The sequence below is a fragment of the Pseudopipra pipra genome, chromosome 7, assembly GCF_036250125.1.
Source record: "Pseudopipra pipra isolate bDixPip1 chromosome 7, bDixPip1.hap1, whole genome shotgun sequence".
NCBI classification, from domain to species: Eukaryota; Metazoa; Chordata; class Aves; order Passeriformes; family Pipridae; genus Pseudopipra; species Pseudopipra pipra.
The window spans coordinates 244,105-265,537 of NC_087555.1; the positions used below are offsets into that span (position 1 = coordinate 244,105).

General features: G+C 45.8%; 1 protein-coding gene across 2 annotated transcripts; it reads right to left on the minus strand.

The window, feature by feature from the left end:
* Positions 1-729: 729 nt before the first annotated feature.
* C7H21orf58 (chromosome 7 C21orf58 homolog) lies at positions 730-21,348 on the minus strand. 2 transcript variants are annotated; one of them, XM_064660118.1, is made up of 9 exons: positions 21,196-21,348; positions 8,710-8,781; positions 7,126-7,183; positions 6,276-6,343; positions 5,518-5,661; positions 4,960-5,074; positions 3,417-3,556; positions 1,865-2,045; positions 730-815 (listed from the first exon to the last, which is right to left on the minus strand). In XM_064660118.1, the coding sequence occupies exons 2-8, from the start codon at positions 8,770-8,772 to the stop codon at positions 1,890-1,892; spliced, it is 744 nt and encodes a 247-aa protein (XP_064516188.1). In that variant the 5' UTR covers positions 8,773-8,781; positions 21,196-21,348; the 3' UTR covers positions 730-815; positions 1,865-1,889. The 2 variants fall into 2 exon arrangements, with proteins under 2 accessions (XP_064516188.1, XP_064516189.1); XM_064660119.1 differs by lacking the exons at positions 5,518-5,661; positions 21,196-21,348 and having other exon boundaries at positions 8,710-9,175.
* Between the last annotated feature and the right edge of the window lie 85 nt (positions 21,349-21,433).

The window sequence follows — 21,433 nt, forward strand, 5'->3', positions numbered from 1 at the left end:
CTCAACAAACAGGGTTGACAGGAGCCACAAGCAGCCCCAGGCCCAAGCTTAAATGGGAATGTTGGCCTTGGGGAGAGCGGGGGTCCCAGGTGGGCTGGCTGGGGTTGTTAAGGGCTGTCAGTGCCCGTGGGCCCTGGCACTGCCTCCAACCCAGGCACCACTAAAGAGCCTCCAGTGGGTTTCTCTGATCTCCACAGCAGTGGATTGATCCACACTGTCTGATTGACTCACACACCGAGCACAGACAACAGAGCAGGGAGGGCAAAGAGCAAGGTAGGTTTTACATAGTAAATAAATTATTCATTAATTGTTTTTGGAGCACAGACAGCACACCACTAGCTTCCTGCAGTGGCTGTTACTATGTTTTCTTCGTTCCCAATGAAATTTAGGTCCCTGGGTCATCTTAATCGGACTCACTTGCAAACTGCACAAGGCAAACCCAATGTACAGATGTTCTCTGCTTTAAAAACAGGAGAAGGTGGGAAGACATTGAGAAAGTGGTACGAAATCATTGTTCATCTTTCTATATTAAGGACAACCAGGCTGCTGAGAGCATGAAAAAGTGTTGCCTGATAAAAACTTTGAGCCTTGTAAGGAGCTGTAAATGAAAACAAAAAGAAGAGGATAGCATGGACATGGATTAAAGCCTACCCTCTGAAAACTAGTGGGAAAAGTAAAGGAGAGAAAAGTGCTTGATTTATGTTGCTGAAGAAAAAGATATGTCAATACTCAAGGAAGAACATCAGGATTTTATTACTTTTAGAAAGGCTATGGTCCACTTGCAGAGGATCCCATCCTGTCAGTATGTGGGCCACCTGCAACAAGAAAGATGTGTTTATTGTGTTTGGTAATAGCCAGCAGTGCTGCAGATGCAAGAAGATGTTTGGTCTCATAACTCATGGTGAAAGGCAGCTGAAGAAGAGGAAGGAGACATCTTAAACAGCGAATTGCACTGACTCCAAAAGGAGTCAGGAGTTCTTTACTGGTTCAGATTACAAACCCATGTAAAAGGGAAATAGGTAGAAATGTTTATCCCTTATAATCCCATTAGGTAAATAATCTGTTCAGGAATTCAAATCCTCTGCTAAAGAAGGCCGTATAGATACCCCTGCCAGCAGGTCACAGGGGCCCAGGGCTGCAGCTGCCTCCATCCTGTCCTTCTGTTCACTGAGGCTCTGACAGAGCCACAGCACAGAAATAAAAGCTGTGTTCTCACTGATGCAGCAGTGTGTCCCCATGCCACCCCCTCTGCTCCAGCAAAGTGCATTTCTTTACCAGCCTTGGCACGTAAGAACTTTCTAGCACCTAACAAGCCAACCAGGACCAGCTCAGAGGAAGGCAACAAAGCAAGTGAGCACCTGGAGGAGCTGGCTGCTGAGCTCTGTGCAGGGCTCAAGGGCTCTACAGACCCGAGAGCATCATCCATTTCTGCACGTGAAACCCTTCTCCCTGAGCTGCAGGCACAAGTTCAGCTTTATTTCTGATGCTCCTCTCCCTTTGTACTGTTTTTTCTCAGCTGGTGAGGGTTTTTTCCCCAAGAATTTCCAATTAGCAAATGTCTCAGCAGTGTTTTAAGAATGCAAATCCTGATGGGAACCTTAGCCTGAGTGCAAAACACATACAACCCCCTTGCTTAGCAGGTGACTGCTGGGTTCACAGGGAGACCCAGAACCCAGGGTAAGAGCCCCTGCAGAGCAGAGCCCCACAGCATGGCAGGGCAGGGGCTCTGTGAGGCAGGGACATGGCTTGGTATCACCTGTAGATCTTGTCTGATCCTCATGTTTATTCCACAGTCTGCCTTGCTACCCCACCCTTGCAGGAAGAATGGGCTGGAAGGGTATGTCACAGCTGCCTGCTTACGTACCTAGGCTGGGTAGAGAGCAAGCTGCCTATGTCCAGGTCCAGTGGTGCGCTGTGGATGGGGATGGGAAGCCCCTGGGAGGCACTGGAAGCACCCCTGAGGGAGGGTAGTGGTGGTGGTGGTGCACCACGGGTGGCCTGGGACGATCTGCCTTCACTGCCAGGGGAGCAGCAAGCTGCAGGTCCTTGTTGGAGAGAGACAAAGTGTGGGTGGAGAAACCTGTGCCCCCATGGGAAGGGTCTCTGGCTGAGGAGCTGTGGTCCCACTCAACCACCAGCTCAGAAGGTCCAACAAACACTTGGTGACTTCAGATTTCCCCTGATACTCAGAGGCACTCAGATCCCACTCCCTCCAGCTTATTCCATCAGTCAATGCCAGGGAAATGCAGAGTGACAGGATGGCCTGGAGAAGCGGAGGGATCAGGGGATGCATTCTTTCTTTCAGCACAAGGAAAAGTTAGCCTGAAGGTCGTGGGGTAGGAAAAGTACAGAGGAAGGTTTTGCAACACTAGCATCTCCCCTCCTCTACAAAGATCAACTTTCCTTTCTTCTTTGATAATAAATGCCACAGAGGAGAGACTGGACATTTTTCCAAAGCACTTAAGGATCCTAAGGAGCTCTATCACCTTGTTAAAAATAGTTTAGGAATTGGGCATTTAAGGATATGTTCAAATTTACCTACCCCTCATCAGGCACTGGACACATTTTGAAAAAATCCCTATAGGGCTCTACATACTAAAATATATCTAAGAATCTGTCTTTTCAGAGCTGAGTAGCAACTAATTTTCAGTGAGGCAGGAACCAGAGCAGAGAGGCTCCAGGTACAATCACAAAATCTGCGTTTCAGCTCTAATCCATTTGATACTGCCAGGTCAGCATTTACTAATAAATTTACTAATAAAGTAATTTGTAACACGAATATTCATAGAATTACAGAATGGTGTGGGTCGGAAGGGACATTCAAGACCCTCTCATTCCAAGCCCCAGCCATGGGCAGGGACACCCTCCACTAGCCCAGGTTGCTCCAAGCCCTGTCCAACCTGGCCTTGAGCACTTGCAGGGATGGGGCAGCCACAGCTTCTCTGTGCCAGGGCCTCACCACCCTACAGGGAAGAATTACTTCCCAATATTTAATCTATACCTATCCTCTTTCAGTTTAAAGCCATTCCCCCCTGTTCTACTACTGCCTGCCCTTGCCAAAGGCCCCTCTCCAGCTTTTCCCCTGCTGTTTCCAGCTAGGGACCTGCAGCAGCAGATACTCAGTGTAAGGTGTCTTGTGTTAGTGGTTCAACCCTACAGGCCAGGTCGCTTTCAGAGCTGGACTGAATCCAGTCTGCACTTGTGAGGAAACATTCTTCCATGGGGTCCTGTCACAGTGCTCCTCACGGCAAAAAGGCTGTGCTGCCTCAGAAACAGGCTCCTGGCGCTGTGGGTTTGAAGGTGTGCACAGCTGTCAGATGTCCCAGACTCTCTGTGTGTTTTGTCGAGGCCCTGTATCCTCCCCAGGTGATCAGCCTGTGTGAACGAGGGTGCCCCTCAGGCCCGGGGGGTGTTACCTGCTGCGTGTGCTGGAGTGGGGCAGAGCCGGGTCCCGTGCGCTGCGCGAACGCCGCCGGCGGCAGAGCCTTCAGCATCATGTTCTGCATCACGATCTGGTGCATCTGAGCGTTCTGCATCAGCATCATCTCTACCATATCTGGGAAGAGGTCACCCCCCAAGGAGGAAAATAAGAGCTTTATCGATGACTGACAAGCAGCAGAGGCATGACAGTGGGGAGTGCCCTCCAGCACACAGACGGGCCGCTGCGAACAAGGCAAAGCAGCTGACAGGGGCACATTAAGAGTGTTGGCATTATTTGCCCAGACAGTGCAAAATTATTGCCTTTGAATGAGACTGTTCATACCAGTTTTCCTCTTTCTCTTCCCTTCCACAGGAAAGCTGCTGATGAGCATCTTCTGTCTGTTCATTTCCCTGCAAGCCCACACCTCTGGTTGTGCTGAGAGGCTGGACAAGGGCTGGGGCTGTACCCCTCCCTTACTCCTGGATGCACAGACTGTGCTCTCCATTGCTTTGGCCCCAGACCATTGCTTTCCATGTGAGAGGTTTCCTCAAATTTGCGTGACATTGCGGTGCCACCTTGAGAGTCCACTGACTCATAGAATCATAAAGAATGGAAAAGACCTTTAAGATCATCTAGTCCAGCCCTCAAACTGTCACTGCATGCACATCAGATCTCCTTACCACAATCTCTGGGATCACAAAGGGCCTGTGCAGTGTAAATAATTCGCCCGGGGGGAGGTGAAGAGGAAAAGAGGCGAGAAAAAAAAAGTAGGGGAAAAAAGATCAAGGCGACTCTCCTTTTCCTTTTTACTGGTCATACAAAAAGTATTTTACATGTGGCAGCTTCAGAAGAGTCATGCATGAATTGAGACTATTTTGTTCGTGAAAATAAACTCTTATTCAAAAATCCAGATACTTAAATGAAGAATAAGCTGAGAAATGCTGTAGTTTCATGACTGAAGATTTCTGTGTGGGTTGAAGAAAACTTTGGCTGAAGGCTGAGCCAGGGAAGTCATCCCAGGCTTTAGTTCATGTGTTATTCCACCTATGTTTAGAAACAAACCCTTTTATTGGCATTGCACTATATTTAGATCAGCACTTTCCACTATTCTGTCTTGTTTCCAAACACAGGGCATAATAAAAGCCTGAGGAGATTGAATAGCAGGTTAAGAGGGGACAGAAGAATAAAACCAGATTTTAGAAGCCTGTGTGTTAATTTTGGAATCACCTGTGCACACGTGTTTGACCTTGTTAATATTGTTCAGTGCCATGAGCTGAGCTGTTCTGCCTTCCCAAGCTCCCCCTGAGTCTGTAGCCCTTCTTTCTTTAGTTTTAGTGATAAGAGTTTGTCTGAAAGCCTCTCGGAACTGGTGCCCATCCCAGTTACGGAGTGCAATTCCCACAGCTCCGCCGGCAGCCTGCTCATGAAACAGCCCAGCTTGGATGCTGTCCTGTACCCCCTCCCACGTGCCATGACACCTCACCTGCCCTCCCTGGGCCTGCTGATGGGAGCTGGCTGCTACACAGAGAGCACCTCACCTTCCTTAATGCTTCCAGAGTGGGGGGCTGCAAAGGGCTGGGCAGGGGGGATCTGCGTGATCACAGGGGATGGCTGAGGCAGCTGCTGGATGATGGTGGCAGGCTGAGGTGGGATCTGGAAAAAAGGAAGGGAAATGGAGAAGTTTGGGTTGGTTTTTGCCAGCTCCCTCATCTTTGGGAAGGGCTGTCATCTGCCTGGACTTCAGGAAAATTTTGGGCATTGTCTCCCTTGAGATCCTCGTGGGGAAGCTGTTGAGGTTGTGGGCTGCACGAGCAGACAATGATGTGCACTAGAACCTGATTGAATGGCCAGGTCTGGGCAATCCTGCCACTCCTTTTGCCACCTCGTCCCTAGGGTAAACCATGCACATTGTTAATTTTGGGCCTTATTTGTAACGTGATTCCCCTTAGCTTTTGCTGAAGGTAGCAAGGGTCCCACACAAGAGCAAGAGGTGTATCTTCCCTTTTGGTGGGATGAGCAATGCCATACAGCTCCCAAATGGTTGTTTTCTCAGACTGGCATAGTGCTAGTGGTGTTTCCTAGGAGACAGTCCTTACTGTCTGCTGGATAATCCTTGGTGGCTCCACTTGGGGAGCTGGAAAAGGGATCTGGTAGACTTGTGGGGGGACAGCTCTGTGATTATGACAATGTCCTCCAGCTGGTGCAGGTGGCTGTGAAAGCTCTTCCAGAAGGTGCTGCTCCTGCAAAATCAAGTCTCTTCTTAAAGAAAACCTGGTCACAGAAAGGCAGACTGTGTTGTTGTGCTCTCTGGACTAAATGGGATCACCCCCTGGGAACCTGCAGCAGGGCACAGCCAGTACCTGCGTAAGCATAAGGGAAGTTTTCCTTCCCACATATCATGAAGCACAAGCAAAAAAAAGAATGGGGAAAAAAAAAGTGCAGAACGAGAAGCCAAAAGTCTGGGAAAACATTTCATTAATGGTTGGTACCCCCCACAAACTAGGAATGAGTAACAGTTACTACTGTCCCTACTTCGGCTGCATTAAAAATCCCTTATTTGCATTTTGGCACTACCCCAGAAAGCTTATGACACAGCAGCTCAGAACAAACAGAATCAAGTCACCAACTACCTGAAGCAGGTGCAAGCTTCCTTAGCTGTAGTGAGGGAAGCCAAAGTGCTCCCCAGGTCCCCTCCCTGATTAGCTGTCCCAGCCTCCATATTCCAAAGCAGCAAAGCACTGATAGTGCCCAGCCCAAGAAGCAAAGGATAGGAAAACACTGAATCCACATCAGCAGTGGATGTGCAGGTAAATGGGCCCTTTCTGTTGCTTCTGGCCACAGAGAGGGCTTTTACCCTGAGCTCCTGCAGCAGATCTTTCCTTCGCCTCAGGGCACTTTGGAGCATGTCCTCAGGTCTGTTCCCTGAAGGAGGAAAAGTCCGTTATCTTCTCAAAGGATCACAAATACAGAGCTATTACAGCACCTACATTATGAGATTAATTTGGAAAATGCGTTATAAGATAGCTTGGCTTCTTCCACAAATGCATGTATGGATAACGACTTTGTGACATGTGCAGTCACAGCTGTTCCACAGCTCTACAAAGGCAATGCACCCTCTCTGAAATGAAACTCTTTAGGTGGCTCTCTAAAGCCCCCTTTTAGCCTCCTGGCTTAGGAGCTCATTTCAGCCTGAAAGTTTCTAGACGTACTCTGCCTATGCAGAGGATGACTGACTGTTGTGACACATCAAAACAAACTCAGTTTTGAATGTCAACTTTGCTTTTTCTTTTTTTGTTCTGAATCAACTTCCTCTTCAGTTCTCCCCACATGCAGTTGATCCAGAACTTGCTTGAAATGAAAATAAGGAAGAATGTTTTCAGATACATTGGAGACATGCCTGGCATCTGCTCTGGAAAGCATCACTTCGGATTTTGAAACTGTAAGTTGTTATAGGGATTTTTAATTTTTGGCCATAGCATTGGAAGTTTCCCAACTATTTGTCCATCAGCTCAATGAATGGGAGCCCAGGTTACAATCTAGAAGTATCATTGAGTTTTTACTGAGAGCCTTTAACCTGTGGGTAATATAATTATAAACAGTGCCTGTGTACTGGAATGCTATGATCGACTGAGGAACTCCTCCCTGAGAACATCACTAAGCTCTTTCTAAATTATGTCCATAATTAGAACAAATGCTTCTCTTACTTGCAGCTGGGAGAGATGACTCCATCTTTTCCAGGTTCTCCTGTTCATTTTTTAGTCTCTGTTGGTAGAACCATAACAAGAACTGGTTATGAGTCAGGCAGCAAAGCTCGCAGGAATTTCTAGCCCTACCTTATGACATAGGTTGGGATGGAGGAAATAAAGCAGAAGTGGAGACAAATGCTGGTCCTCACTACAAATCTAGTTACAATAACAGAAATGTCATACTTCCAACCATCCAGGACATTCCAGACCTGAAAATTAATAACATGGTGAATCAGGAGATTTATACATAATTTATGTTGTAGGGAAGAGAGCTGGATTGTATGAAGAACTTGATAATGCCAAGTTTGGGGTATTTGGTACACTAATAGGCCTAAATGACCCTGTTCAGCTCTACCTGCCACTCATGTGCCCCTTTAATCTCAGCTCTAGGTCTTCAGTTCATACCTGAATTATACTGGATGAGCATTAATCTGCAGTTCAACCCCAGCCATGCTGTGACTGGCCACGGATTCTTTTAACCTTGATCCCAACCTTCAGTCACTTCCAAAGGTGGCAATGGACCTGCCTCACCACCGTGAGCTTGCCTGATGGATCTGGAATCTTGGCTGAACCTGGCCACCATCTCTGGCTCTGCCTCCAGCTAGGCCCCTGCTCTGCTGATGTGTTATTATGCTGAACTCCCTGCTCCTTAGAGAGCAGCTGGCCCTTGTTGCTCCCCAATGCTCAGAAATTAGAGACCTTTCAGTCGCACACAGGCTCCCTCCGTGGTTCTGCACGGCTGCACCCTGCTGAAAGCTTTGCCTTCCAATGGCTGCTGCATCTAAGAAAAAAGGCTCTGCTGTGGGGACAGGTTAGACACCACTTGCAGCACCCACGCCTCCAGATAAATTGCCTGGTCAGGTGGTTAGAGCATGGTGCTGGTAACACCGAGGCTTTGGGTTTGATCCCTGTACAGGCCATTCACTTCAGAGCTGGACTCGATGATCCTTGTGGGTCCCTTCCAACTCAGGATACTCTGCTCTCAGATAACACCTTAAGTGGCTTCTGGAGGATATTGAAGCAGAAGATCCACACCAGTGGAAGTCGGATGTGCTGAGGGTGGAGGAACAGAGCAGAGTGGAGAACACAGAGTGCAGAATCACAAGCAAGGGGAGCTGGGATTCTGTGCAGCACCTCATATGCTGCCAGCCCATGTTTCACCAGGCAACATATCTGATGTGACAGCAGACATGAAGTTGCCTTAAAACAACCTGAGGTCCTCTTTATCCAAAATTTACTCCTAAATTTTGCCTGTCACAACTCGAACTGGTTTTCAGCTGATGACATCTCCCATAAGATCAAAGTCTATTTAATTTACCTTAGGTCCATGTAAGCTTGTACAATGTTATTTAAGAAAGAGACAGTAGCTATAGCACCGCTGCACATTGGTCTGCCTCTTCTTGCATGAAGAAAGATGTTCTCAGTTGGCTACCCCCATTGTACCTCAGTAGAGGTATAATATTTTAAAATACAATGTTACTGCTTAAACAGGCAAGAGCAAAAAGCAGAGCAAAGGTGACTGCTGCGGAATTATTCCCTTACCTTTTCCAGGAGTTTGAGTTTCAGTCGTGTCAGGTGGTCCACCACTGAAGGATCTGCCATCATAGTAGTCTCCTGGAAGAGCAGGCAGGCAAAACCAGGTTAAAAAGCTAAATGAAGGCAGGTAGGCTTTCAGTGGTCATTCTTTCCCCTCCACCATCTTCACAGGAGAATAATTCCATTATTAAAAAACATTAATACAAGACTGGGAGAACCCGCGAGAAGGAGAGAAAAGCTGCAGTTTCACTCCAAGGTAAGAACGAGCACAGGTGGTCACCACGACGTCACGGGCACAGCTTTCCCTGCCATTTCCCTCAATACAATTTTGTGCTGCAGGTCGTGATGCCTCCCTCCCAGGAGGAAAACTGAGGCTGAATATTTATTTGTCCCTTCTGGATGGTTGCTAGCCTTCCCCTGGCCGTGTTACTAAGCCTGGCCTCCGTGTTGTTAGAGCCTTTCAAGTAGCTCAGAGTTTTGTGCCTGTAACCTGGTTGCTAAGTTTGCAGTGTTGATACATAACATAAACAATTTTATCTCCAGGCGTAGAAGCTTGTGTACCTTCAGTAAAGCAAATGCCCAGCACATTAATGGACAAGAAAAAAGGAGATAAAAGCCAGTGGTTCCTTAACAGAAGCCTAATGGAAGGGGTCCGGTTATGATTTTGCTTATTGACACCTGTTTATCCCACTGTAAGGGGTCTGCACACTTTTGGCATAACCCTTCACATGAGTTTTCATTGTCACATAGTAAGTAACAACTCTGAAAATGAGGGAGCATAGCTGGAACTCCTCCCTGGCTAAGTTCAACAGTAGAGAGGCTGTGGTGTAACATCCTTTTGCTCACCATCCCCTAAGCGACCTGTAGAGTGGCTCCCCCTACCAGGATAAAACAGGGTAACATTTGTCAGTGACATCCATAAAATGAACGTCGAGGCGTAAGAAACCAAGTAGCAGACGCTCATTCTCGGTATCATATTTCAAGCCCAGTTCTGCTCCTAGGAGAGCAAAGTTACACCACCTTTCTCACTTGAGGGCCACAGCAAAACTGCAGCTGAGCCACTGCCGGCAGCTGGAGCAGCTGAGAGATGCTTCCAAGCTGTGTGGGAGCAGTACAGACCAGCTCCTCCAGCTGTGACCCCCACAGCATGTGTGCCGTCTGTCCTTAAAAAATACACAGGCTAGCAGTCCCTGGAGAGGTCAGAGAAACTTCATTATTAGGCAAAAAAAACCCTTTTTGATTGCTAGAGAATATTGAGCTGATGCTTTGCCATCAGCTGGTTTAATACAGTGCCCCCTGAAAGTTAAATTTGTAGAGCCTTCATTGCAGTATGGATAGAGGGTTACAAGAAAGGTTGAAAAAAAGACCTAGGTATAAATATTCCATTAAAAATACAGCACCAGTGTTAAAAAACTGAGTTGACTAAAGGGGAAAGGAAGAGAGAGAAACTTCTTCCCAATGTGACAGGTATCCCAGAGGAGATCCAACACTAGGTAAAAAAAAAATGCTTTCCAGTAAATCTCTTTTCCCCACTTATGGATGCCTTGGTCACAGTGTGATCCCTGCTCTAGGGACAGCTTACAACCTGCTAATTAATGACTTGCCAGGAATGTGCCAGCCAGGCACAGGATCTTGCTGAAAGGGATCTGTAGCAACACTGAATCCCAAATAAGGGATCACACTTGAGCATGAAGATGCAGAAGAGCAAAATCAGACAAATTTAATTCTACCAGGGAGTAACAGCAGGGCTACATGCACCTCACAGGAGACAATTATTCTGCTCTATTTAGCAGTGCTGAAGTCAGAGTTTGGACACTGTGCCTAATTTTAGACGTGGTGGCTTTAGAGGGAAAGGAAGTGCAGAAAAAAAAATTTAAAATGGTGCATTTACAAAATGTAGGTTCTGAGGAAGACTTGTAAGAACTGGCTTTATTTAATTAGTAAGTGGATAGTGAGAAGAGGACAGGCCAGCAATCTTTAAATAAATGAAAGGATACAATCAAAAACAAGATGTATGGGGGTTCTGTTTGGAAAAGGCTGGGCATTTGGCTTAATGAGAAAGAGGAAAACCTGATAAAAACATGAAAAAAAAAATCTCAATTAACCAGTAAGAAAAATGATGGAGCAGCTATGAAAGAAAAAAAAAATTCACAGAAGTTGTTTACAAACAATATGAAACAATGAAAAACAAATGCTTTGAACTTTGTAGAACCATTAGATACTCCTCAGATACAAGAATGGATTAGATAACCTGGTGAGGTCCATACCAGTATTACATTTCTCTGATGTCTTTTATTGATTTTGATACTTTATACCCTTAATTTTAATTACCAGGAGTTCTAAAAGACAATATTAAAAGAATATTTTATTAAAACAAACTGACACACCTGGAAATGTCCAGAGACAATAAACTTCCATGCTTTGGTTCCCTAGAGAGCAGACTCTACCATTTCATTCTTAGAAGACTGTTTTAATGTATTAAAGGAGTGAAAAGAATTAAAAAACCCCCACAAATCACCAGAAGGACATATAATTTCCTTCCAATCGATTGTCTCCTTCTGTCAATTGTAATGTTGCAAATTAACACTTGAGTCAACTGAATTAGATCAGCACTGGAAATCCTGACATTTCAGCAAGCAGCCAGAGATATAAGAAAATATAATGCATCAGTTGTTTATTTAAAAAAAAAACAAAAACAAAATTGTCAACAAACCAAAACTTATCAAGCCCAAGCAAACTTGATGGTGGTGGAGCACCTCTCCTACGGGGAGAGTCTGAGAGAATTGGGACTTTTCAGCCTGGAGAAGAGAAGGCTTTGGGGTGTCCTAATTGTGGCCTTCCAGTGCCTGAAGGGAGCTGCCAAGAAAGATTGGAGAGAGACTTTGGACAAGGGCTTGGAGTGACAGTACAAGGGGCAATGGAGTCAAACTAAAAGAGAGTAGGTTTAGATTAGATGTTAGAAAAAAGTTCTTCCCTGTGAGGGTGGGGAGGCCCTGCACAGGTTTCCCAGAGAAGCTGTGGCTGCCCCATCCCTGGAAGTGTCCAAGGCCAGGCTGGATGAAGCTCTGAGCAACCCGGGATAGTGGAAGGTGTCCCTGCCCGTGGCAGGGAGTTGGAACAAGCTGATCTCCAAGGTCCCTTCCAACCCACACCAGTCTGTGATTCCACGAAACATGAAGTATTCATTTTTAGCCGGAGCAAGAAGTCAAAGCAGCAATTAATTTTAAATCAATTGTTTTTAAATGACATCTTATTTAGCAAGTTTGCCATTATAAATGGTGTGATATTTTATCTTTTTCTTTTAAGAAACTTCTTAGTTCTAAGTTTAAGCTTCCTTTCACTTCTCAGTGTTGTGGTTTAAAACCATCTATAAATTAAGCTCCAAGCAGCTGCTTCCCTTCCCTCCACCCTCTCCAGTGAGAAAGGGACAAAGAGGTGGAGTAAGGCCAACATATACTGTCCACCAGCAACCTCTGCAGTGGGTTAAAACTTAATCTTCACTTTGCTCTGGATGCAGATGAGCTTTCTGATCACTAGAGAAAGCCTTGCTGTCCCACCCTTGCTCAGCTTTCTCTCTGGAGCACACTGCTCTGTTTTTTTGGTGTCTGTAATGTGGGAGACCAGGAAATTGCTCCAAAATGGTTTATTGTGAGAACAGGAATACGTCCATGTTTCTGAATCTGGGGCAAAAGTCTACACTTCTATGACCCTTCAGAAGAACCCAACTTAAGGGCCAAATGCACAGAAAGGATCAGGGATAGAAAAGGGGGTGCTGGTTCATAAAGATGCACAGATGTCAGTGTTTCTTAGGAAGAAAAACCCAGTGTATTGCGGTTACCTCTGAGCTGAGCCAAGTAACAAATTTGATTAAAGGCTGTATTTTCCAGTGTGATTTTAATGTCTTCAAAAGACAAAGAAGCCACCATTTTTGTAGGTGACTCTAAGGTTAATAATACTCAACATTAAGAAAAGAGCACCTCATTTCTCCCTTGTTATCCCACAGTTATCTCCAGAGGTCACTGTTGCTGCATCTGTGCCCCTGGATGCAGGGACTCTGCGTTTCCTTACGGCTCAAGGAAAATAAAGCAGTGAGACCCTGTAAAACATGAAATATATCTATAAAAGGTGGTCTAGGCCTGCTGTAAAGGGCAACATTTCCACACAGGAGTTTATAATTGAGCTGGATGCTGACACTGGGGTTTAGAAACGTAACAAGAACTAATAGTTTTTGCAGCAGAATGTACCATAGAAAATGACTGTGCCTCAATTTAAAGACATCAGCCAACTAAGGTGAGGAAACAATGAAGGAAGGAGCTGAAGCAGCCGAGCAGGCAATGCCTGGTTGATGTATAACCAGTAATGTTATTGTGAGAAATAGAAACCCAATCGGGCAATTTCCAATCAGAATTTTATTATATGATAAAAGCAATTTCAGCGCTGGGTGATCAGGGAAGGGGTCCAACAACTCCCAACGCCTGTCACACCCAAAGAAGATAGTTGTCCTACATTTATTTCCAGCTACTTCATGAATATTCATTATACATAAGCATAAACATTACACATTGTTGAGTCAGACATTCAACAGATGTTTTTGCTACAAAGTTATAACTTTCAAGAAAGGTCCTATTATCTAGCATCCATAATATATTGTCAAATCAGACACTCTACAGATGTTTGCTAGCTACAAAGTTATAAATTTCAAGAAAGGTCCTATTATCTATCTAACTAAACAAAATTGTCTCACTATAAATCCTACACAAGGTAAAAGGGAGGTAACTTGTTTTATCTCTTTAGAGGGGCCCAATTAAGTTTTACGACTTGTTTTTCTTTTCTCTCGAGGTCATATTGACCCTTCACTGTTTCTTCTCAATCAACTCGAATTATTTTCTCAGTTTATCACAATCCCTCCTCTCTTTCCATAAAATTATTAATTCGAGTTTTTTGTTCTAATCTGGACAATATTAATTTGACATTTTCTTCGTCCCGAGAAGGTGGAGTTCTGGTGACCAACAGTATCTTAGCATTTTGAGCCGTCTTTGGATCTATCGGCATTGTGGGTATTTGCATTCCTTGTACTACAGAAACTATCAATCTAATGAAACAAGGGATTAAACATGGTAAAAATATTATACTGGCCAACGCGCATAATAGAAAGAATCCTACTTTCCTCCACCAAGCTGTTCTTAACAAGTTATCTCACCATTTGCTGTCAAGCATGGAGTTCTATTTTTGTACAGGTACATGAGTCAGTTTTCTGATATCCTCTGCAATATCCATAACTGCCTGTCTATTATCATCAATTTGTAAGCAACAATTCGAAGTGTTAAATTTACCACACACCCCCCCTTCCTCGGCTAACAGATAATCTAAGGTACACAGCTGCTCGGGTTTTTGATTGCTGACTTGTGATTAGATCCAGAGTTTGAACTGTCTTATTGGCTACTATTTCCATGACTGCTTGGAGGCGGATAATCCTATTTAGCATGTATATGGGGGTTCGATAACCCCAGGACCCATCTTGGGCCCAAGTAGCTGGTCCGTAAGTAGCAATGATTCTTTCAGGAGGCCATTCATTATCGTACCACTTTTGCGTTCCCCCAATGTCTTCCCTTTTTTCTCGGCGTATGGTTCCATAATCATCATACAAAGGTACACCTAAACTCATACCTTTTTCAGGGGGCAGCAAGAAGAACCCTGGTTGGATTATACCTAGTGTACAGACTCCTCTCCAGTCTTTAGGGAGCTGTGTATATGCTCGCTTTCCAGATATCCAAAATAATCCTTCCGGAGCTGCCCATTCTAAATCAGTACTACTTGCTCGGTCCCAATATATTTTTAATTCTTTTATACTCTCAAAAGGGTTTTTCACATCTGTGTCATTACACCACCAGCTTTGAGTTTCATCATGCCAAGTACAATCTGCAGTCTTATTGTTAGTCCAATATCCTAACGGTTTCTTTGGCCACCAGTATTCTCCTGTGGTATTTATTATTTTCACTGATAGGCATGGGGACTCTCCTACTTTAGTTTTATATGTTTCCCTACCTCTTCGTTCAATGCATTCTTGCCCAATTTCGTCAGAAACTAGAATCCAACCTTGGGGCCTAGATTCTGATGCTCTCTGGGAGTGATTCCATTTTAAAAATTTCCCATGGGGTGAGACCAGTACCTTTCTAGGGCCACTCTTCTGTCATCAAAGGTCCACTACAAATCCAGCACTTAGGTAAATTCAGGGTTTGAATAATATGTTCCACTAGATCAATATATAGATTAGTTCCTGCATTCCATCACCGTCAGAAATGTCCCAATGGCCTTCTTGAGTGAAACAAATCCATTCCTCTCCCTTAGGACAGCTAAGTCCCAGCCTGGTTCTCCCTTTTCCTAAATTTTTGCCACCCATATTTGCCGAGAATCCGTGTTGCAAGTATTCATTTCTCTAGAGTCATAGCAGACTTTGTTGACAAATGAGTGGTAGCTTAAGCTTTGAATCATACGACCTTTGTATCGTGTAATTTGGTAGCATTTTGCACACTCGTCAGACAGGGCATGAGCCCAAAAGCAGCAGAGTATCCAAAAGGGTCCAGCATAACTTAAGCCTCCACGGCCCATGCCCAAACGGGGTTGCATCCCGTGGCTGGCTGTCAGTGGCAGGTTCAGAGGTTAACCTGGTCTTGCCCCTTTTAGATTTTCTAATTTAGTTAAGGCCCAGTTTTTCCGTTTCCAGGTAAAGGTTCACTTTATCTCACAACAACGGATTCTGTCAACAAAATTATTATTCCCACTAATTAGTCAATATATAAATTGTTAGCCATTGTGACATTCTTTACATGGGGTCTATAAAGTTAAAGTCATCCAGCGGGCAGTCAATTTGGGCTGTTTCTTCAGAGAATTTCTTCACACTGTATCTTAATGCTGCATACCAGTCAGTTTCAAATATTTCCCAATTTACTGGTAATAACAGTTCCCACCCACAGAACAGCTTATTTATCTGTACTGACTCCAATTGGGGTTGACCTCCCCGTGTGTCACGACACACAGGGCAATGTATATGTCGGTTAAAGGCCACACAGGACCATTTACGGTGACAGTGCCTACACTGACACTCTACCCAACCATCATGCTGAGCTCACGGATGTTTTATACAGCGTATGCGATCTGGTGGTGGTGGTCCAGGAGTTAAGGGATCTTCTTTTTCAAGGTTACAAGCTAACACCAGGATTAGGTTAACTAAACGATTAGTAAAATATGCACCTGCCCCTCCACTCTGCCAGGGGATGGCTCCTTCTTTCCAGGAAACAAAACGCTGTCTCCTAAGAATTTGTCCTGGGACTAATTGAAACTAAGATCTCAGGCTAGGTTTTATACAGAAACTTTCAGGAAATACTTCTCGGGTCTTTAAGTCTCTTTGTTCTGGGGATAACTCATTCCAGCCTTCGATATGTTTTCTCCATTCAGGTGATGGATTCATAAAGGTCCTTTTTGGAGTTTAAGTCGTAGGTCCCCAGGCGCTGACGACACAGTCCACTCTTTCAGAGGTGATGGAGCAACAAGTCCCTTCACTCTGGTCGCGTGTTTGCATTTGCAGTTGAGACACGTGTCTACTCCTGCATAAAAGTTGTTCTCTTGGCTTCTCAGTTTGAATTTTAGTGGTACAGCTTCCAGGGTTGTTTGCTGGAACAAACTGCCTGTGAACATTTAACTCCTGACACATTGTTAGTTTACATTTAAGACAAAACCCCTTTCCGAATTAGGGTAGAAAATATTCTTTCACAAGTTATGAGCCTGCGGCAGTTTTAAAAGACAGGGGATGCAAGGGTTAGTAAATAGTTTCTTTTCTCTTAGATAGTTCTCACAGTTTTCAAAGCATCACCTTATTACCTTATGATATATATTGCACCGGTGGGTTTTAGTTTCTGTGTTCGCCGGGAATTTACACTGCTTTTGTCTTCCCTCCCCTTTCGGTCTGATGGGGGAGCGGAGGGTCCCGAGTTAGACTGGACTGGGACTCTAGCTACTGCCACCGCTCTTTTGTTCTCTTGCAGCCTCTGCCCCCCAGCCGATCTCTTGCTCGCAGCCGCTAAGGTGTTATGAGTTGCTCCGCTCGTGTTGGCCACAGCCAGGAAATAATTTGCCTTTGCCCCTGCTACGGCCCCCGCTGTGTCTGCGAAGGTGGCAGCAGCTCCTGTACTAAACTTAGATTTTGCCTGTCCCACAGTTGGATTTATCCTTTCTGTGCGCGTGGTTAACGCTGTCCCGGCACTCGCATCTGCTGTCTCTGCCTGGACCACACTGGCAGGAACTAAAACTTCTTCACTAGTCAGAGCAACAACTAGGACTAGCTTTTCCTGTCTTCGCTTTATTTTGCTCGCCACAGTTTTAAACTTCGGGATTGCTTTCTGCTCTAATTTCGCTCTCTCTGTCCCCAGATCTTTTCCTGTCACACACATTCCCACTGTATCACACACAGGTAACACTTTTTTCTTCACGGCGCCAGCCAGTTCTGTCGCCATGGCAACGGCCATTCCGGAAGCCTCCCCTGCTCTCTGAGCCGGGAGTTCTGTTGCCGCAGTAACGGCTGTTCTTATAATCGCCTCACCGCCCACCGTACTAACTTTCTGCTTTCTGTTCTGATATACTGCCCAAGCTATCTCTAATAATTTCTTCTTTATATCGTTTGTGGACTGCCCCACAAACAGGTATACCAGCTGTTTCTTTCCCAAGTCTGATTCTAAATCAATAGCAATATATTTTCTAACAGCATCTTTCAATCTGCTCAAAAAGTCTGTGGGCTTTTGCTTTTGCCTGGTTTCATACATTTTGACCCAACTTATTTCTCTTGTCGTTTCCTCTACAACAGTACAGCCCGCAGCAAACTTTGGGGTCTCTCTTGCACTCTCTTACACTCTCTTGCACTTTCTTACAGCTCTCATATCAGTAGCGTCACCGACAGAATCAACTGCCTGAGCACCCATCAGTGGTGCTGGGCTACTCGTTCTCAGAAACACCTCTACATTTGGGGCCGTCGCCCCCCCCTGGGGCCGACGCCTTCTCTTCACTGCTACTGATACAACTATCAACCTTAGCTGTTACTAGTTTCTCTACTTTTGAGCTCACTTCTGCCGTTGTTATGGCAACTTTATCTACCTCGGCAAAGCTGCCAGCTGCGGCAGAGCTACAGACTGCTTCCCTGCTAGGTGGAACAGACAGGGCAGACCCCGCAGCCATTGCCCCTGTGGGGCCGGGAGTTTCTCTTGCTGTTACTCCCGTTGCAATCAAACTAGATGTTATTTCTGGGCTAGCCAGCCCCGCAGCGTCCGCGTAAGCCTCCCTCTGCTCTGCCGCGCTGAAAGCGGCTTCAACAAAAGTTGATTTCACCTGCACCTCTGTGCGTACTCCAACTAAATCGACAGGACCCACTCCCGCTGGACCCGAGCTAACTTCTCCAGAGGCTTTAATTTGCCTAATCCCTCCCGGTGCAGCCAGATCCGCACCAGGGGGTCCTTCAATGGCTCCTTCCTGCTCAGCCAGAGCCGGTCCAGGAGGAGTAACCACCACCCCGGCAGCTCCAACTCCCCCCACCGCTGCTGCAGCAGGGAGTCCGATTTGTGGAACTCCCGGGCTACTCTCTCTCCTGTCAGGTGATATCAACATATCTAAATCATCCTCTCTGGTGTTCTTAAATAGGATTTGTGGGATAGGAGCAGCTTTGACTCGATCTTTCTTTTTCCCTCTTTTTCTAACTCTATTTCCGATTTTTCTGCCTTTTCTGAGCTTCCATTTCTCTTACCTTCCACCCCCAATCCAGGGCGTGTTAATAGGAACAAAAACAACTCTGCGTATCGAATTTCCCGCCACCTCTGTTCTACATGTAAAAGCGAGATTAACTGAAACACTGTGTTCAGTTCAAACGGACCAAATTCCGGCCATGCTACTCCTCTCATTTGTCCAAACAACGGCCAAGCATTTAGAGACAGCCTACACAGCTCTTCCTTCTTTAAAGATGTCTCAGAACCAGCTAACGTCTTTCAATGCTTTAAAACCAAACTCAGGGGGGATTCTTTAGGGATCTTAAATTTTGAATCCACACCACCCATGCTTGCAAAACAAAAGCAAACCACAGTCACACACTGGGTTTCAAACTTGCTACCTTTAGGTTACAAGGCTGTTTTGCAACCTCTCGGCTATTTACCGAGTCACACCGACTGCAGAGCCCCACTGGCTCTCCCACAGTGTCAGAGCACCGGAGGGCGTCCCCTCCAAACCACACAGCCCTAGGCTGACCCGCTCTGACCTGGGTAACTGGCGAACCCCCGTTCGCCTCCCCTGAAAATTGACTCTCTAGACTGTTCCGAGGGCCCAAGTCAAAATTTTCAGGAATCCGTGCCCCCTATCCCGGGACACAAAACTTTCCCGCAGCTGCTAACTAACCAGATAGGTACCGTTTCCTTATTTTTCTTTTTAGTCCACCCAATCATGCAGTACTGAATCATTTTTGGTTTTTCTTTATTTTTAGTACTCTCCCTCTTTTCCCAGTTTAAAATCCTTACCCCTAGCGGACTGTCTAAGGGTATATCCGGCAATGCCTGCCTGCTCCTTTCCTTCCTGGGGCAACTTAATTTACTAATTCCCTGCCCCATATTCCCGAGGTCCCTTCTAAAGTTTTCCTACCTTTCCACCGATCCTCTGGGATCCCCTCTAAGATTTTTCACCGACTCAGTGGTCCCTTCTGAAAAACTCCCACCGACCCCAGAGGTCCACTCATCAATCCAACCGCTTCGTCCCTTCACCTGCCGCATTCCTCGCGGAAAAACGGAAACGAGGTTAGAAGGACTCCACTATCGCTCCGCAGCTACGCTGCGTCTCATTCATCATTCACTCCGACCTCTTTATCCGCCCCCCGAAGTGATACTCACAGTCCGTTGTTCTCACTCGGGTCTTCGTGCACAAGAATTATGGGCTTTTTGCTGCAGCACTCCAGGAGCTTTTTAATTCCTTGCTTTTATCATATACATGTGTTACCCTTGGTCCTTGTTGAAATATTAGGCCTGTGAATAGGCCGCTGAAAAGCAGCGGGCGCGCTCCTATCTCAGGCACTAAGTATCTCCCAGAACACAAAGGGTATCACGTCGGGCGAAGTCACCAAGTTTGTGAGAAATAGAAACCCAATCGGGCAATTTCCAATCAGAATTTTATTATATGATAAAAGCAATTTCAGCGCTGGGTGATCAGGGAAGGGGTCCAACAACTCCCAACGCCTGTCACACCCAAAGAAGATAGTTGTCCTACATTTATTTCCAGCTACTTCATGAATATTCATTATACATAAGCATAAACATTACACATTGTTGAGTCAGACATTCAACAGATGTTTTTGCTACAAAGTTATAACTTTCAAGAAAGGTCCTATTATCTAGCATCCATAATATATTGTCAAATCAGACACTCTACAGATGTTTGCTAGCTACAAAGTTATAAATTTCAAGAAAGGTCCTATTATCTATCTAACTAAACAAAATTGTCTCACTATAAATCCTACACAAGGTAAAAGGGAGGTAACTTGTTTTATCTCTTTAGAGGGGCCCAATTAAGTTTTACGACTTGTTTTTCTTTTCTCTCGAGGTCATATTGACCCTTCACTGTTTCTTCTCAATCAACTCGAATTATTTTCTCAGTTTATCACATTATCTTAAAGAAATTCATAAGGTGGTCACTCAGAGCTTTGGGGCCTCCATACAGAGATGACCACCAGAGACCCTCAGAGACCTTACAAGGATATGGATAAATGCTAGTAAGTGTTTGGAAACGTCAGGAATGTGCAACAGGAATGCGGGGAACAAAAATGAACAATTGTGTAACGCAGAGGTATCAGCTGGAACTGAGATGTCACGGGGTGCATTTTAGCGAGCTGATTCCTGGGGCACCTGACACGCCGAAATCATTCCAGCGTGCTGGAATGAAAGAGCACCTGGCTTCTAAAGCTCACAGATTGAGTGCCGATTTTAGGCAGGTCACTCCCCTTTGCCAGCACCTCCGTGTCCAACAGGGCCGCCGGCACTGGCCACAGGTAAGGCACAGATGTAGCCTAAAACCTATATTGTGTAATTTTACTAGTGCCTTTGTACCGGTTTTCTGAAATGCTCGATAGATGGGAATTTTAACGACGTAAAGGGTTTATCTTATCTCTGAACTGGACTGAGAAAGAGACGTGACATCTGACAAAACCAGTCAAAGCTATTCAGAAGCCTTGGAGCCGCTCCAGAAGGCGTGATGCTGTGCCAAAGGAGACGAGGAGGAGGAAGAAGAGAAGATGAAGATGAGGTCTTGTTGAGACCCCCGACTCAAATTGGGGAGGCGTGGTGAGGGCGGTACTGTGGGAGGCACGGTTTCGGAAGTGGGCGTAACAGCATTAGGTAATGCTTCGAATTGTTAATTAGGTAACCAAATAAAAGCAAGAGGCTTTTGTAACTCAGGCACGCACGCTTTGGGAAATACCTCTGCGCATCGCGGCCGCCGTAGCGAAGAGAGTGCTTTCCGCTTTCTTTCTGAAAGAGCCCTAGAGTGTTGTTTTCCGGCACCACAGACGGAAGGGCGCGGCTCCCACCGCCCCCTCAGCGGCTGCCGCGGCGGCTCCCGGGCGGGAACAGGGAGCGGGAAAGGGCGGGAGCACCGCCCCCGCGCGCCATTGGCCGCCTCCCGCCGTGGGCGGGGCCGTGGCTGGCGGCCCGTTTGA

Bases quoted from the DNA above. Each gene is read 5' to 3' on its own strand.
- C7H21orf58 (XM_064660118.1), bottom strand. From the start codon at position 8,772: ATGATGGCAGATCCTTCAGTGGTGGACCACCTGACACGACTGAAACTC. The intron at 5,662-6,275 runs GTAAAAGCCCTC...TTGATTTTGCAG, and splicing joins ATCTGCTGCAGGAGCTCAGG to GAGCAGCACCTTCTGGAAGA. The intron at 2,046-3,416 runs GTAACACCCCCC...CTCTCCAACAAG, and splicing joins CACTCCAGCACACGCAGCAG to GACCTGCAGCTTGCTGCTCC.